The 17,434-nt window shown below is 55.9% G+C and overlaps 1 protein-coding gene across 1 annotated transcript; it reads right to left on the bottom strand.

Annotated features, from left to right (window-relative positions):
- Positions 1 to 10,239: 10,239 nt before the first annotated feature.
- On the bottom strand, positions 10,240 to 11,764 carry GGS23DRAFT_592420 (uncharacterized protein; the record flags this gene model as incomplete). The annotated part of the gene is made up of 5 exons (XM_051517876.1): positions 10,240 to 10,293; positions 10,355 to 10,619; positions 10,681 to 10,764; positions 10,827 to 11,318; positions 11,370 to 11,764. 5 exons carry the CDS (start codon positions 11,762 to 11,764, stop codon positions 10,240 to 10,242), a joined length of 1,290 nt encoding a protein of 429 aa, XP_051377373.1.
- Between the last annotated feature and the right edge of the window lie 5,670 nt (positions 11,765 to 17,434).

Genomic DNA, 17,434 nt, shown 5'->3' with positions numbered 1-17,434 from the left:
CCCACGCACTGACGGCCGGCCGGCCGGTCCAACTCAGCCTGGGCCCACGTCTTCGCTCCCCTTTCTCGGCGCCCTCTCTCGCTGCCGTCTCTCGCTCGCTGCAGGTAAGAGGTGGACAGGTAGGTAGGTACCTAAAGTAGGTAGCATTACCCGTCCCGCCGCTCCATGTACTCGACGAGTATTCTGCTACATCGCGTCACCCGCCATCCGCCTATCTGTCTCGTCCACCCACCTTCGTACCCGCATACCTAGGTTGTACCTACCCCTTCCCTCCCCCTCCCCCCCCGCCTGCGTGCGCACGCGTCACCGTCCTCGATGCGACGACGGCGCAGATCTGTCAGACGTGAGCCGTCTGCCCCGAAGTTCGCGGAGGTGAAGGGAGAGCTGAACTGTGAGACGATTTAGGGCTGACGCAAAGCCAAGACTGCTGCTACTGCTCACCATCGGCTTCTGTCTCTTATTCCATTGCTTCTTCTTCTTCTTCTACGATGCCGGATCAGACTTGCCCCTGGTCTGATCTGGCTATTTTGGTCAGCTAGATAAGCCGCCCCCCCCCCCCCCCCCCCCGGCCCTGACGGTCACGATATGCATATTATGTGGTTATGAGTGCGTAGACGGTAGCCTCCGTACTGTGCCGTCTCTTGCCACAGAGGTGCGCTTCCCCTTCATCCTTATCGTGCTATACAGGCAGATACGGGTCGCTGTATCTCTCCTCTCTCCCTTCCCCTTTCGCCCCGCAGGTACAGGAAGGGGAAGAGGGGTCCAAGGCAGCCAAAAATCGGACGTCGCGAACTATCCGACAGCTGTCCGACCCTGATCAGCAGCTACTCGAAGTATCGCTGGGTCGTAAACAGGGTAGCGGTATAGTAAGCGCAGGAGGCGCACGTTTTCGAGGAGAGGAACGCTTCTCTTTTGGTTACATTCGGGGTCAACGTAACCATCGTCTCCCACGTTGAGCCTGCAGCTCTCACACGTGTAGGTCAGGTGGTTTGGGGAGGACTGGACCGGGGTCGCCTGCGCGCTCTAAACCTGACAGGTCCTTGCAGTGTAGTAATCACCACCCATAAAGAGTTGTTTCATCTGCTGCATTGCGACGGGACCTCGTACTGGGTGTGGTGCCGTCGGTGGCGGACGAGCGTGGTTGGCCGGCTGACGGCCACTCCGTGAGTCTGGGACTTGGTTGGTGTGTTGTCTCGGCCACGTCCTGGCCGCTGGCGCATCCCACCACCCTCGCCTCGCCTATCCTCTCCCCCTCCCCCCCCAAGCAACCGGTCGGTCGAAGTGGAGCTACGGGGAGTCGGCGGTGGTAGGAAACTCGTCGTCATTCTTCTCGAGAGTGACGGAGAGGGGGTCAACATTGCCGTAAGTAGGGTCGGTCGAACAATAGTGCCAGAAATGGGGTTATGTGCATCAGCTTCCCGAAATCGCCATCCGCGGTCACATCGGATTCCTCGAACCAGTAGGCGTGTGGCACCACGAGCTGCGCCGTGCGCCTACGGCACAGCGGTCATTGTCAACACGGCGCGCGCGACGTATCGAGTGAGATCGGCACAGGCTCGAGATTGCGTTCGATGCGCATACCGATAGTGTCATTCTAGTCGCCTTGGCTAGCCGCCTTCTACGGTCTCCTAGCTCGTGTCCTTGGTGTGGTGGCTTCGGGACCGATCGAGGCCATTCTTGATGTCTCTCTCTTCCTGCGGATGGTTTCCCGGAGAGGCGCAGGGGGCTGCAGTTGAAACATTTGCGGACGCTGGCCGTGTAAGTAAAGATGCAAAATTAGAAATCGAGCAAGTCTCCCGGTTCTGACCCAGGCCTAGGATCTTTCGCACTTAGGGGTACGTCGTAGACGCGATGGGGACACCAGTTGATCGCCGCTGTCGCAATGGGCTCCCCTTATCGTCAGGGACTAATTGTCCATGTCGGCAAGTGAGCTCATCGTTCGATGAGTCCCTGTCCCACGGGACGCGCGGCGGTTGTCGTCGAAGCTCGCGACTGCGACCATGACCACGTCGTCCGAGCCCAAGCCGGCGTTACGGAGCTGGCCAGCGCGCTGCGCAAGGGTCGCACAGTCCTCTAAACTAGCAACTGGGGCGACCGACCTCGCCCTGGCCCTCACGGACCGGCTTGTCTCTCTGTCTCTGCCGCCTCTACTTTAACACCCGCCACAAGCCGTCTCCCCGCCGCGGCTATCTGGGATGTTCCCTGACCTTTTCATCACGCCTCCGAGCAACGCGCATGTACTTTTGACAGAGTGACCTCTGGAGCCTGTACCCCATATAGCAGATAAGGCATGGCAATAGCTGTGAGTAAACGGGGCTTTTTTTCTCCTCGTTCTGTTTGGGCATTTTACGGCGAGGTCCGCGGCACAGACTGCCGTACCCACCCGCGCCGACAGCGTGGAGAGTGATACGAGGTGCTGTACGTAATCAGGTGACGCGATTCGACCGATAGGCCTCTCTTCCATTGCCGGAGTTTAGGAGAATAGACGATACGCCGTGAGCGAATCACGAATATTCGCCTTCTCGTCACCGGACTCGACTATCGTCATCTCTGCACCGCGACGGCAGTTTGTTTTTTTTCCTTCGGAAAATACAGACTATTTGACGGCCACACTCTAACCCCAGGCCGCTCGCTTAACTCGCCTCTGTCGCTTTTTTCTTTCTTTTTTCTTTTGGCCGGGCGAAACCGCTCCCGAATCGCCATGTTGCCCACATCTGCCCTACCCAACAGTTTTGGGAGAAGATAGCGTGCGGGCCTTTCCCCAGCCCGTCATTAAAAATCTGCTCCGTTCGCGCGTTTCCACCACTGAGAGGAAGTTTCGGGCCTTCGTGCCGACGTCACTTACTAGCGCACGGGCGTTCCGCGACGACCCTAAGAAGAACAAGTCGTACCCAACAACCCACGGATATCGGATGGGATATATAGGTCGGGTTAGGTAGACAGGCAGCCAGGCAGCCAGTAGTCGAGGAGAGGCCGAAGTTGGGAGCGAGCCAGATATCCGAGTGGACTTGACAGGAAAACCCGGTTCCTCGCAGGTAATAAGAATAAGAATAAGAATCCGCTCTACGGGGATGTACCTGCCCGCCCTACTTGGGATAGAGGACAGAGGTAGGTGGTTCGGCTATTCAACTTCCAGAGTATACCTACTTTACCCGATGTCCATAACGAGGTCTACCTAGGTAGGTATCTAAGGATGCATCTATTAAGAGGCACATCCTAACCTGCTCGCTCTCGCTTGCTGCTAGCGACCACTGCAGCGGCTATATGAGCAAGTACAATACGCACATAGGTTAGGTTCCTAGGTACCTTCGGAAATTGGCGTAGATACAGGTCATGCCATGTGCTGTGCGCCTTGGGTTAGGCGCCCGAGTTAGAGACCTCTCGGCCTAGGGCAAGGACCACGGGGTACCGCTGCTCCCGTGCAAGAACGCGACCCGCAAACCAAACCTGCCGACGGGGTTAAGCCCTCTCAGGACGAAACGTGCCGGCTGGTGGTAGGCGATACCTCACGTTTTATCAGTATACCACGGAGTACGCTCTGCCTGCCCAAGTAGATCTATAGGAGGTGGGTACCTAGATAGGTATATCGGGTAAGAGGTACCTAGGTACCTAAGGTATGATGTCTACTGGATAGGTAGGTACCTACGGTAGGTACCTAGGCAGGCAGGTGTGGGGAGATAGGTATACGATACGCACATACACACACAACCACACAATGTTAGGGTGTGGGAGCAAAACACGTGCCCCGGCCTCGCGCCAAGCAGACAACTCGCGGGGCGGGCATTGGCTCTCGCAGGTCACGGGGTTCGCGCTCCACGGGGGGCATATGTTGTATGCGTATGTGCGAATCCATGCTCCGTGGGCTCTGCGCGATGCAGTTGTTCGGTTACGGATACCGAGCAAGCGAATCGTCTGTCCGTCGGCAGGCACCTCGTCGCGCACCACATATACCTACCCAACGTAGTACTTGCGGCGTGGGGTCCGATGGTGCAAACATCCGACCGTCCGTGGGTTGTCGCGCCGCGCCCCGGAGGGAGAGGAGGGGACGACGAAATTCGGTTGAGAGAACAGCGCCAGCACGCTGCATGGCGCCCATCCGCACACGAACCGCATAACGCCAGCACGGCCTGACGGGTGTGCGTGTGTGCGTGTAGGTACCTAATGTATGTAGAGTAGGTCGGTAGGTATGTGCCTGTATACATGCGGCAGTCGTGCGTGGGGCCATCATCAGCTTCGATACTGCTTCAGCGCTGGGCCCGGTTCGTTTAGGAAGGTCTACGGTGACGGTGTGGGGAAAACGAGGATGGGCGTAAGGCGACGAGAGAAGCAGGAGACGCTACTTATCGACTACGCAAATTCGGTAGCCCGTCGTTATCGGACCTCGCAGCGCCGCGCTGGCAAATGGCTCGGTAGGTTGGTAAGTTAAGGGCTTCGATTTCTTATGCTTGCCTTACGTAAGATCGCTAGCCCCCGCCAGCAACCGTCCCTTGTCCCTGTGGCCTGTGTGGTGTGTGGTGCGCAAGAAGAAGAAGCGGGCCTCGTGCCCCAGGTTATTTATACCTACATATGCACGCGTACATGTGTGTAGGTATGTGTATGTGCATACGTACATACATACATATACTATAGGTACCTAAGGTCATAGGTGTATACCTTAGGTTGGTATCGTAGGTACCCATGTATCTTAAAGGTACGCACATATGTCATCTGTACCTAGGTACCCAACCTACCTTAGCACCGGGTCGTGAGGGAAGGTTGTACCTTACCTGGTACCTTGGCTAATTTATCCGCGATGGATTCAAGCTTGAACTTTATCACGCCGATCCGCTACGGGCATGGATGTCATTTTTCTGTGTCTCGCGGAAGGAGCCTTTAAGTTTAGTCTCCACGCTAAGCCCTGCATGCTGACTTAGGCTGTGTAAGGATGGGCTGTTCCTCGCATCCAGCTCTTTCGGTTCGCCGCTAGGCACCTACTAAACCGCCTCCCCTCCTAACCCATAGTTGACCCAAGCTATCCGTCCACCAGTTGACACCTGCTACGTGCTAACGTAGTATTAGTTACCTGTAGTCGAGTTAGGTACTTGTCCCCATCCTCATCAATGGATCCCAGGCCCGTAGGTACCATGGCCTACCCGAGACGTCCTGCCTAGCGTTGCCGGGTAGGGTAAAAGTACGCGTCGCTATCTGGCACGGTATTCTACGGCGAAGAGTAGATTTGTCATGCCAGACTCCACCCTAGGCTTTACTCTTTTCCTCTCTCGCTTTCTTATTTACTTTTGATGGGGGGGATCTCTGGACGCATCTCTTCTCATCCCCGCAGATGGGGTGGAATTAAGGGACCCGTTCTCGATTCTTAGGTAGGTACTCAATTCCACCGTCGACGCACAGAGGGGACCACCGGCCTTGCCTATCTGAGGCAGTCCATGCCTCCTCGACGCAGCGTGTACTCATAGCCCGAGCTGCACCCGATGCGGGATGGGGGTGCGCATGCTGTCCACTAACGTCTATGTATTACTACGTCTACGTATTACTATGTGCCACCTGTGTACGAGGCAATCTGCCTTTTAATCTAGATGCCCTTCACTTTGGTACACCTACCTACCTACCTACGTAAATTAAGCCTACAATTTGTTTTTAATACCTAGTAAAAGCCCAGACAATTTCTTCCTTCGATCTGACCCGTGCCGTCGTCGTGTCACCTTACGTAGTGAGGCCCTCCGGCAGACCCGCCTGTATATATCTGTCTGTAGGTATGTCGTCCCGGCGGACATCGGAACATCACCTGCCACTGTCAACTCGTGGGTCCATATATTTTCTTACAGACTCTAAACTTGTATAGGTGTGCGTATGGCATCTAAGCGCTTAGCCTAGCCTGCCTGCCTGTCTTACCTGCCTACCTACCTACCTACCTAGGTGTGTATACTATTGATACAGTCCCGTCCGTTTTTCGATAGTAGATTGCATGAAGATTGGGCATTGGACCAACTACGATGTAGGCTGTAACACACGGTTGCCCTGCTAGACCCGTGCTGCTGCCACCTTGGGGAATTTGTATGTAACCTCTCGCACATGACGGAAGACCGAGCGGTATGGATGTAATATGTCGTCGTGTCTTCGATACGACATGAGTGCGGGTTCCGCGCCCATCTGTCTATTCGCCGCCGTATCGGTATGGAAATCAACCCAACCTGTCGCACCTTGTCACGCCCTGCCTCTGCTGCTGCTCGCTTGCTCGCGGATGCCGCACAATCGGTTATGCCGATTCCGAAACGTGGTTGGATCGTCGCGGCTTAATCAACCTGGAGGCCAATGCCGTCGCGCGTCGGGACCAGCTTGCTGCTATTTCCGGCAGCGCCGTAGAGAGAACCTACAGGCGGGCCATCTGGCACATGGCTTCTGTCCTCTCTCCGTGACGCGCGCGCGCCTCTCGCCCTTCCCCCCCATCCGCTCTCTGCGCGTCTTATCTCCTTCCGCCGCTCGCTCGCAGGTCTCTGTATCTACACCCCATTCCGCCCCCCTGCTATTGTTACACTGTCCTGCGAAACCCTCCCCTACCCTATCCACCCCTCCCCATAATCTCTCCTGAGTTGGAAATTGCCTATATACCTAACCCGGGAGCGATATTATTCTGTCGGCTACCCGGGTTTCCCTCTCTCAAGGACTGTGCCTCGCGCAGTCTTTCCCCAACCGAGTCAACCCGGGCGGCGGCGGAGCGACGGGGTAGCGATCGTTAAATAAAATAAAATCGTCATAGCGGGAGAAGATCCAGGCGGGCTGGGGTGCCATAGGTGGCAGGTCGGAGCAAAAAAGCGAGGCGTCTCCGAGGTCAAGCAAGGAAGAGGCCGCGCGCGCGCGAGAGAGAGAGAGAGAGAGAGGTGATGTCGTTAGCTAGTAGCCGCCATCCAATTCGTCGGCGAACAATCGACCTCGGTAAGGCGTCGAAGGCCTACCGCCTACGTGCGTATGCGTGCATGTTCGTGTAGGGATGAGTGGAAACATCTGTAATACGCATAGGGTGCGGCATAACGATTTGGCCGATCTCACTAACGAACCACACCCGTTGCCACCGCGATCACCACCATCATCCTCAGCTTTACCGTCGTCATCGGCAAAGCCACACGTCAAGATCTAGGACCCCGGTGTGCCTGCCTGCCTGCCTGCCCCCCTCTCCAGTGGTCATGGTGGCATCGGTCGCATTGATAATGGTAGGAGGTAAGTAGGGAAAATGACGGCTCGGTTGCTGCTTTGCTTCGTTACTTAGTTGGCAGCTAGCAGTGGTCGCCTTAGACCGTGGGGAGCTCGGTTGCACGCAGCAGGCTAAAGGGTGCCTCTCTCGTCTTTGGAATTGGGGTTGGGGGGATTTTTTCCCCTTCCGATGAGACGTATATTATGCCTGCATATACATACAGGACACAAGTGCACGCATACCATACATAACATACATTTGCAGTCGGGACCCGGGTTGGCTTGTTAGATTAGGTACATATATGCGCATGCATACAGCATACACGCGAGTACTTAGGTAGGTACCTCCTCTGCACAGGTAGGACCTACCTTTACTGCCCTTTTGCCCTGGCACTGCATGGACCGGCTTCGAGATTGGGGGGGGGGGGGAAGGGGGAAGGGGGTAAGGGGAGGAGGGGGGAGGGGAAAACGTGCGCAGCCCCCCAAGCTCGTCTCTTCTTGTCTTCCCTCTCGTCGTCGTCGTCGTCGTCGTCGTCGTCTCCTCCCACCTACCCACCCACACACACACGTTTTATTCCCTGTTTCTCGACAGCCCGGCTTCTGCTGCCCTGGGTCTCTCTTCCGGGTCTCTTCGAGTCCGACGCTTGCCGGCTCGACCTGTCATTCGCCCCGTGTACGGACGGACGAGAGCGAATGACACCTTAGGGCCCGGTTAGCCTGCGCACACGGAGCGCCCTATCGTATGCCTGCCTACCCAGGTATAGCCATATCTGTGTTAGGTAGGTAGGCACCTAGGGCAGGTCGGCATATGCATATACGCACGTATAGCCTCTCTCTCGCTGTGCGTGTTATGCACGGTTTATCGTGCCGGGTCAGCTGCGTGGGTCGAAGGGGGAACCTCGCTTCGGGCCATTTCCAGTGGCGATAAGATATGACAAGTTCGATATGCACAAAATCAACCTGGAGAGAGGAACCCAGCCAAGCGACTAGGGGAGGGGACGGGACGGGAGAGCGGAGGGGAGGGGAGGGGAGAAATGAGGGGGGGGAGGTCCCCTCACGTGGAATCCCCATTTTCGGCCAGACAACTGCTACCTTATCCCGTCTCGTCTGGCCGTCTCTCCCACTCGCTTAAACGCTCACTTACACACAGCTCGCTTCCAGACCTCCCTCTCTCCCTTCTCCCTGTCTCTCCCCCTCTGCGTTATCCCGTCTCCATACCCTCTCTTCCCCAGACCGATCATCGTCAGAGGACGAAAATGGCCAAAAGCAAAATTGAGAGAGAAAAAAGAGAAGAAGAAGGGGAAAACTTGAGCAGATCAAGTCAGAACGAGCATCCCACCAACCAACGCTTCACATATACGTACCCTACGTACATCCATCCATCCATTTGATAGAACCCAAAGCAGGGCAGAAGCGTTCCATCGCTTCCATTTCCATGGCATGGCGCAAAACCCCCCTCCCGGCTTAGCGCCTTTTCGCCTAACCCGTCTGACGGCCTCCGCGCGCTGCGACGTAGAGGTTCCCAGACGGATGGTCTCTGGGAGGAAAACAAAGAGGGTAGGGGCAGAGAGAAGAGAAGGAGAACGGGACCTGCTCGCAGGCACTTCTCTTGGTGCAGCCAGACGACGCGCAGCGCACTTATCCCGTTGCGCGCGCCCCCCAGCGTCGAGGAGAGGTTCGTTCCATGTGAAATCCCAAGGCCGCCGACCCCGTCGGTCCCAATCCGGAAGCTCGAATGTCTTACCCCTCGAGTTGTTATTGTATGTACCTACCTGCCTACCTACATATGTATGTAGGTTGGCGAGAGCCAGGTCGGTCCTCACGCATGTACTGTAACGTCGCGACCCCTGCCCGCCGCGCCAATGGCCCCAGCACGCTTCTCCCGTCTCTTGGTCTCCTGGTCCTCGTCTCTCGCTCTCGCTCTCGCTCCCTCCTCCCCCGCCCTTCCCCTTCTCTCTTTTTCCTTCTTCTTCGTTTCTCTGCATTCTCTCCATGTACGTGCTGTGTAAATTCCCCACTGGCAGCCAGACTACCTACGTAGCCAAGAGACGCGCGCGCAGACAGCGACCGGGGGGGGGGGGGGGGCGAGAGGAGGGGGTAGACCAAGGAGGGGAAAGGGTGGGGGAACCGTAGGGGTCGCCCGTCCCTCTCCCACCACTCCCCCTCCCTAGTCAAACAAACCTACTGACATGCTAACTTGCTCTGTTCCCCTTCTCCCCATCCTACCTCCCTCCTCCCCCCCTCTCCTTTCAGGGTCGCCTGCGATCTTGTCGCCTCTCGGACTACGGTAGCATCGCGCAGCCCAGCGCAGGCCCCCAGCCTAGGTAGGCTCCGAGCCCCCGGTCCCGAGCGCTGAAATGTCCGCGGAGTCGGGATAAGTTCGAGATTGCTACCTACCCTCGCGAAGCCGGAGGCGGCCGTGCGAGCCCGTCGTAGTATTATTGGCCGCAAAAAGCCTACTTACCTACCCCCCAGCCTATCTTCCCGTCGCTAATTATCTGCGGACACGGTAATTCGCCGGGGTGAATCTTTGTCCAAGTTCGCAGCAGCAAGAACCAACACGCACGCAAAAAAAAAAAAAAAAAAAGGAGACGGGTCACTAAAAATGTAGCTTGAAATCTTCGGATTGTACTTTGTGAGAGCGAACGACCACTTCCTTAAATACCCTAAGTTTTTTTCCAAAAAATGTACATATGTAAGAGGTAGAACAGCGAAGTTTCGAAGGGAAAGGAAAAAAAAAAAAAGAATAAGGGGGTATATGCTAAATCTTCCACGCCGTGACCGAAGCTCGTCGTCGCTCTCCAAAATCCAGTCCCATATATACTCCGAGTACAATTATGCCCGAATATTTTGAACGTTGTCTAACCCAATGTCCTGCTTGCAAAAGAGAGAAGAAGAAGAAGAAAAAGTGCCGGTATCCACAGATCGTCTTCGGCCGTGGCATCCAAGCATTCGTCCATCCGTTACAATGAATCATAGAAAAGTATCCGTTTTATTTGTACAATTTGTTGCTGGGGGGGTTTTGGTGCATTTTTTTCTTCTTTTTTTTTCTTTTTACGAGTTTCGTCGTTGCTTGCACTTGTCGTGGAGCAGGTGGCCATTCCGAGCCTGGACAAGTTAGTTATGCGTCCGATTAGGGTTGGTAGAACGAATCAGATATCCAACGTACAGTAGTCCTAGTGAACTCGGCACCGCAGTTGGGGCAGGTGGCCTTGGCTGCCTGTCCCGACTTCTCACGTTGGTGTCTCAGGAGATTGCTGAAGGTCGAAAACTGTCGCCCGTTGCAACCGTGGTCCCAGCACTGGGGCTTGGGTCGGCTCTGGACGACGCGGACGTGCCCGGCCTCCTGCGATACGGCGCTGCCCGAGGACAGGACGGGCGGGGCCTGTACCGGGTACATCATACCCGAGTCGTGCATCGGGGGAGACGGCCGGCTATTAGAATCATGGTCAGTTCATAGTCCTCCTTTCGGGTCGTTAGCATCTATATACGAACCTGTACTGCGAGGAGAGGCTGTGAGCCGAGGGCGGCGGAGGGTAGCCAGGAGAGTAATTCAACCCCATATAGTCACCGTGTGGCCTTTTCGCGTAAATCGTTAGCATCTCTCGTCTGTCGGGGAGTAGCAACGCCAGGCGACTCACATGGGCGAGAATTGGGGTGTGAACATGGGCGAGTGGCTGTGGTCGGGGAGAGGCGAGGTAGAGTAAGAGGACATGTAGGAGCCGGCCATTGTCGTGGCGGGTTCGGCGAGAAGCGAGATCTGCGCCGGCGCGGTCGTGTAGACTGGCACGGGGGATGCCGAAGAAAACTCGTGCATCGAGACCGGCGGCGACTGGGAAGCAGACGAGTAGGTGCTCATGGCGCGACGAGCTCGGGCTGATGTTTTCGAGTCCCGTCGAGCTTGGTCTCGCTGTCTCTTGAGTTCGCGTTGCTCGGGCGTCAGCGTGAATCGGGGCGGGCTAGAAGTCAACGACCGCGAGCCGCTCGGGGGGGTCATGCTGGCTGTGGAGCTATGCCCGACGGAACTCATGTCGTGGCCTAGGAGATCGGGACTCGAGTCCAGGCCTGGCCAGGTAAAGGAGGAGCGGGGAATGCCCATCTCCATCCTGGGATCGAACGCTACTGCTACGGTGCTATTTTTTGGTGAGCTCCGAGCCAGCTGCTCAAGATGTGTGGGAGCATACCTCATGGTTGCAGTCGCTGGATTTTGATTTGGTGAAGGTGAAGGTGAAGAACCCCGTGCTGGGCCGAGCTGTGTCGAGGGCGTGGCTAGGAATTGTGACCGCTTCGCGCTCCACTCAGCATCCAAAGTCCTCCGGGAGGATAGAGAGGGGTGATAAGACGTGCGGGCGGTTAAGGGCGTAGACCGGTGAGGGCTGTAGCTGGTATAAGACGATGGTCGGATCTCTTGCGAGGCGGCCAGTTGATTCTGCTTAAAAGACAACCTGTACGGGGAGTCGATGGGGTGCGAGGTGCGGAATATCCTCTCTACCGTCGAGATCGCGATGCTAGTGCTTGACCTAGGTAGGTGTGAGTAAGAGTCTTCATAGCCGTGCTCAAATCCCGAGTGGTGGTTCATCTTGGGGAAGGAGCTATATGTATGGCTGATGGGGAATGCTGCTGAGGATATAAAGAAGCCAACATACAATGTCTCGACGTCCAAGTCGTTGCCGGTATGTATGGGTTGGTATAACTGAGGGGCCGTGGGCGGTAGAGTGAGATGGCGATCCGAGACTTATAAGAACGACTCCGAGGCGGAGGTGTCTGATAGATATAAGTCTGAGAGCTTGCGAGGGAAGATCTGGAAGAACTAGGTCGGGCAAGCGTTTGGTATTAAAGAACTTCAGCCTTGGTGGTGGTCGTGATGGCAGAAGAGGTAGGAAACCCAAGGGCTTATAAATTTATGAGAGGCAGTACGGTGGAGCACCAGCCAACTTGGACCTTACGTATTGCGCTGGGTGAGAGAAAAAAACGGCGCCCCTGTCAGTTACGATGCTGTACCATAGAGTACATCTCGGTGTCGTGGTCGTGGAGAGGAGCTTGCCAGTACCCAGTACAAGGATAGACGTCTGAAAAGGCGGGTACTACATATGTAGGTAGAGAGCATGGTTGTCTAGGGTGAGGAAGAAGTGGACGTGAGTGGGACCAAGACAACCTCACCACATATGAGGTATGTATGTACGTCTGTACAAGACGCCCCCCCCCCCTGTCCGGCGGACATTCTTCATCGTGTACTGAACCGACCGGGGGGGTATAGACAGGGTACGTGCAGAGAACATGTCCACGATGGGCGGGAGACGGGGGGAGAGCAGGGCAGACAAGGTGGTGGTGAGAAGGGCGGGGGTCAGAAGGTGTGTGTGTATGGGGCGTCTCGGAGGTATTGTACCATAGGGCATGTACTGTATGTATGTACATACTCATACACGTACATAGCCATGCCCATCCGCCCCGTACGATAGCAGTGTGGGTTTGGCGTAGGCTACAGCAATCTCGAGTGTAGGGGTTTCCTGGTATACCCCAGCGATCGATTGCTTGATCATGTTCGGTTCGACAAGGCATCCAGAAATTGAACCCTAGAAACCCTGTCAGCGCCAGAATTATGTCCTGGGTCGACGACAGGGGAGAGACGGCTTAGTCTCTGCCCACACACATGTACCTACATGATTACTTGGTTCCTGGCTTCTGCGTATAACGTAAGTAGCGTTAGCGGAAGGGGGTGGCTGGAGTGACCGGCGGCGTGCGCGTGCTGGCGATGCGTTGCGCCAAAGGCGTGTCCTAGATGTACTCATAGAGCAACAGCTCGGGTCCGCGATAGACTCACGACTGGGGGGGGGTCCTGTCCAGGCGATGGGGGGAGGGGGGGTGGCTAGCTAAGATTAAGTCAAGCGCAACAAGGCAAAGAGGGTGGTGAGCAGGCAGTGTCGACACCTGCGACTCGACTCTCTTCCCCTCTCAAGCCGACCTGCCTTATCCATCCACATATACCGCGTGGCTTGTATGTAGTAAGTATGTAGCTACCATATCGCGTATTGGCGTACGGTCTCCCCTGCGCATCCATAGCAGATATCCTCTCTCCGCTAGGGGTCTGGTGCGGAAGACGAGTCCTGGCTCGAGATTGACCAGTCGGTAATTAGAAACCGCGCGATTCCGTCATCGAGGGATCGGCGTGATCGTTCAGGTAAAAAAAGACCACATCGCAACGGTTACGGGACTAGAAGAAATGACGTGTAAGCCGTCTTCATCATCGGCGCAGGATCTGGTTAGACTAGAGACTCGAATAGAATTGCCGAGCTCAGCGGGCTATAACGATCGAGCACCCATTCGGGGCCGACGTCGAGGGAGCATGGCGTCTACTGCCTCTTTCTCTCTCTCTCTCGCTCTGTTGCTCCTAGCCTCGTCACCTTCTAATTCGGGGCGGGGGAGGGGACCGTCGCCGTCTCATAGCTAGTTGCGACGAGGCGCTCGAAACCCCAACCCCGACCACTGCCGCGACCACGAGATGCAGCGCGGTCGCATGGCAGAGCATGGCAGCAGCAGCAGCAGCAGCTCTGCTTCAGGGCCCCGAATCTAACTGGATCAAGATCCGCAGCGCGTCAACTGTTATTAGGTAGCCGTAGGAATGGAAAATGAAACATCACGCCGCAAGAGAGGGTTGGCTGGGTGTGACGGCGGAGCTGACAGAGAAGAAGAACAGAAGAAATGTTCGATGGGTGGTGGGAGGGGAGGTCGTATTGGCCCACAGGCTCGCAGCGACTAGAGGTAGCGACGTACGTAGGTGCATTGTACTCCGTAGTACGGCGGCGATAGGAAACCGGCGCGGTGATTACTCAACGAGGTACAAAGGATCGGGATCCCGGCTGCAGGGGCAGCGATGAGCAGCTAGCACGCAGGAGGCTAGATACCTGCCCTTTTGCTAGGTACCTCGTGCGTATGTGTGTGTGATAGAGCCTGTCTACCTCCTATGTAAACTTAGCACCTGCTAACCCTGATCGCCACTTGGCCTGATTCGGGGAGCAGAGCACGACGAACGCCCCCCGGAGCAATTTGGCAGGTATCGGGTTGCAATATGTGTGCGCTTGAATGTGTGTGTAGGTATACGCAGGCTGCCCATGTGCCTATCTGAGGTATCATCGAAGTTCGGGTCCGCCATACCCTGAGAGCACCTAAGTGAAGCTACGCTACATAGCGCTGCGACCAGGCGCCCACGTAAATGTAGGTACATAATGTAACTTCAGCAGACAGCGTTGCAAGCGCTGGCGTCTAATTCATAGCCAGCTGTCTGTTCCTACATAGAGGCACCCCCCCCCCCCCTCTCCCTTCCCCCCCGCAGACCTGGAGTCGAGTTCCACTGCTTCATGTACCCGAGTACCCCCGCGAAGGTACATAGGCCAAGTACCTAACCTACCTAAGGTGCTGTCAAGTCGTAGGGTCGGCCGCCGTCTCTAAAGGTCCCATGTTCGAGGGATGGGGTTCGATCGACCCGACCCTGTACATAACAGTAGGTACATAGCCCGTTCTTGGGCACGAATCGACTTCCCCATGGTGCTGTAAATAGGCATGCCATCTACTGAGTATATCCATAGTAACACCTAACCCAGTTTCGAAAAAGCGTCAGTCAAGGGTTCGGAGATGCTCGGCTTATCAGAGAGGAAGGAGTCGAGCTCGCTTCAGATACGCATCGCCGAGCCGTCATTCTGTTTGTGGCTGTTATGTTTCATCGTCGCGCATACACGTCCAGGTAGCTATTTACAATCGTGCTTGGCTCGCCCCCGGTGGGTGAGAAACGATATAGCAGGGTTGGCTGGGGGTGCCTCAGGTAGGTACCTACCCAGATACTTTTGCCTGCCGAGGTACTTGGTCTGCGTCGGACCAGGTAATATAGGAGGTTAGGTACGTAAGGTAGGTAGGTAGGTATGGGGGCCTGGGAGGAGCTCGACTCCCGCTCGACTCGTGGCAACGTACACACCACACCAGACTCCCCGTATCCATCCAGGCCTTCTTCTTCCCTCCCCGTATTTGCTGCATGCTGCCGCTGGAGCCAACGCCGACCGTCGGTCGTATGGCTCGTAGCGCCCTCCCGAGAGGGTACCCGGGGTATATTCACTTCTTTACACTCTCTTCGCCTCAGGTACATGTGGGCATAGGTAGAATGTCCCCGACGAAAGCTCTAGTCATCAATTACCCATATTTTGTTATCAATGGTCTTGGGTGCTCGCCCAGGGGTATTCGTCTAGGTACGGTGTAGGTCTACCTACTCATGTGAGTACCTAGAGGTTAGGAAGCCGGAGTACGGAGTACGGGATTAACGCGTGGTCCGTGTTCCGAGTCCCGCCGCATCCAGTTATGCTTATCTGCCCGCCTGAAGGGACCCTTGCCTCAAGTTATGCGTATCCATCCATGCCGCTGGGAGCTGATGAGAGAACTTAGGGGCGCGCTATCTCCGTCGCCTCTGCCCGCGATTTGGCCTGTGTATTATTGGTGAGGTCAGGTTAGACCTAATAATAATACAGTAACTGCCCGTAGTGTAGAAGTGCGTCTGGCCTGATGCGACTCTAAGACGCCTCCTGCGTCTGGGTACTCTCCACCAAGATCACCAATCTCGGCCACCCCATCTCGTCCGAAACACGCATTCTAAATAAGCCCAGCCGTGGCTGACAACCTCGTCGCCCGCACCCCACTTGCGCAGCCGTGGCCAGTTGGTCCAAACAAAAAAAGAGGGGGGGGAAGAGGGGCTAGCTAGAGCGAAACTGAGCATCTCGTCTTCTATTTTTGTATCCACACGTGGGCAGCCAGGTTGCCGTGTGCAGCGACACCGTCCCCAAGGAAGTCGATCCTGCTCGCGGCAGAGTCTCATAGTCCCGGCCTCACGCCTGGTCGGACAAGAGCTGTTGTGATCGCAACACTTCCTTGCTCCCTGTCTCTGGAGAAGTTCCTGATTCGGCATTCCAGAAATTGGTGACCAACGCTACTGCAAGCCGCAGGTACCTCGAGCTAACGGATTAGGATGGTGACGTTGGATAGCTTCGACGGTTGCTGGGTGATCCGCATTGCCAGCACGAAGTAAGTGTTTCGCCATGTGCGTACGAATACGCCCGCTCCGACCCTCGCTTTTTCTCTCTCTCTCTCTCTCTTGTTTTGTTTACTTTCGCAGGAGCACAAGAGGAAGGACGGCCGGCGAGGTGCTTTCGACGATGGACCTGGTCCAGCTTTCGGCACTCGACCTGTCTGTGCGGCAAGTCAGTGCGCTGTGGTGCCGTCTGCCCCGTCCGTTTACGACGGCCCGCTCCCAGCGACGGCGTTGCCAGTAGGTTATAGCTAGGTACTAGCAGAGGGACGTGTACATACATAGGTAGCATACACATCATACACCGCACACTCGATCTATAACGAGAGGCCCATTAGGCCGCTACTTGCCTCCCCCCTCCCCCTACCGACCTAACGCTCGACGGCGCGACACTAATGCTTGTATGGCAGAAAATAGGAGACCGCGGGCCATCTCAGGTGGCGCTATGGAGGCTTATCCCTTGGAGGGGCAAGGCGTGCCTCGCTTGCACACGATGGTGGGATGTACACAGAATGAGCCGGGATCTGTGGCTCGTTCCTTATTTTAGTAACATGCGGATGCCTAAGTATCCCACCGACTACCTTGTGGTATTCACGACCATGTAGAAGCTAGTCTTCTTCGGAGCTCTAGAAGTGAAGCGATCTCGATCACGCCCGCACTCCCAGTACCGCGACCGCTCTATAGCTATTATGCTTCTTTAGTGGGTGCTCGAGCAGCTAGGGACGAACGAAGCTAACCCGCTACCTTGTTGCCCCCCCGGCTCAACGTCGAAACACGCTCTGGCTGTTCCAGCTAATGAGAAGAGAGAACGTAGACTCATGGGCACCTCTCCATGTAAATGCCCGTGCAAGTCAGTAATTGTGAGCGCCCGGCATGGTTCGATGGGCAGGGTATACCCAACGCTCACTGCTCTCTCTCTCCCTCTCTCGTTTAGTTTCTCACTCGTTAGACCGAGGTCAAAACGTGTTAGGCGTTGACGGCGGCAATACGGCTGTGACCTGGTAGAAAAAAATAGGCAGACATTTAATTCAATCCAGTCGGGACCGTAGAGCTCACCCAGCTGATGAGGCTCAGGGCTAACATAATGTAATGTTGGGGGTTGAGGCGCGCCTACACGTGCTCCGACATTGGCTGGCCCTCCCCGGCCATGCATCGCCCACGCTAGTTCGGCCAACTAGGATGGGA

The sequence above is a fragment of the Durotheca rogersii genome (genome assembly GCF_024521655.1).
Source record: "Durotheca rogersii strain YMJ 92031201 chromosome Unknown GGS23scaffold_1, whole genome shotgun sequence".
NCBI classification, from domain to species: Eukaryota; Fungi; Ascomycota; class Sordariomycetes; order Xylariales; family Xylariaceae; genus Durotheca; species Durotheca rogersii.
Note: the sequence above shows the minus strand (reverse complement) of the source record. Positions and strands in the feature narration are given on the sequence as shown.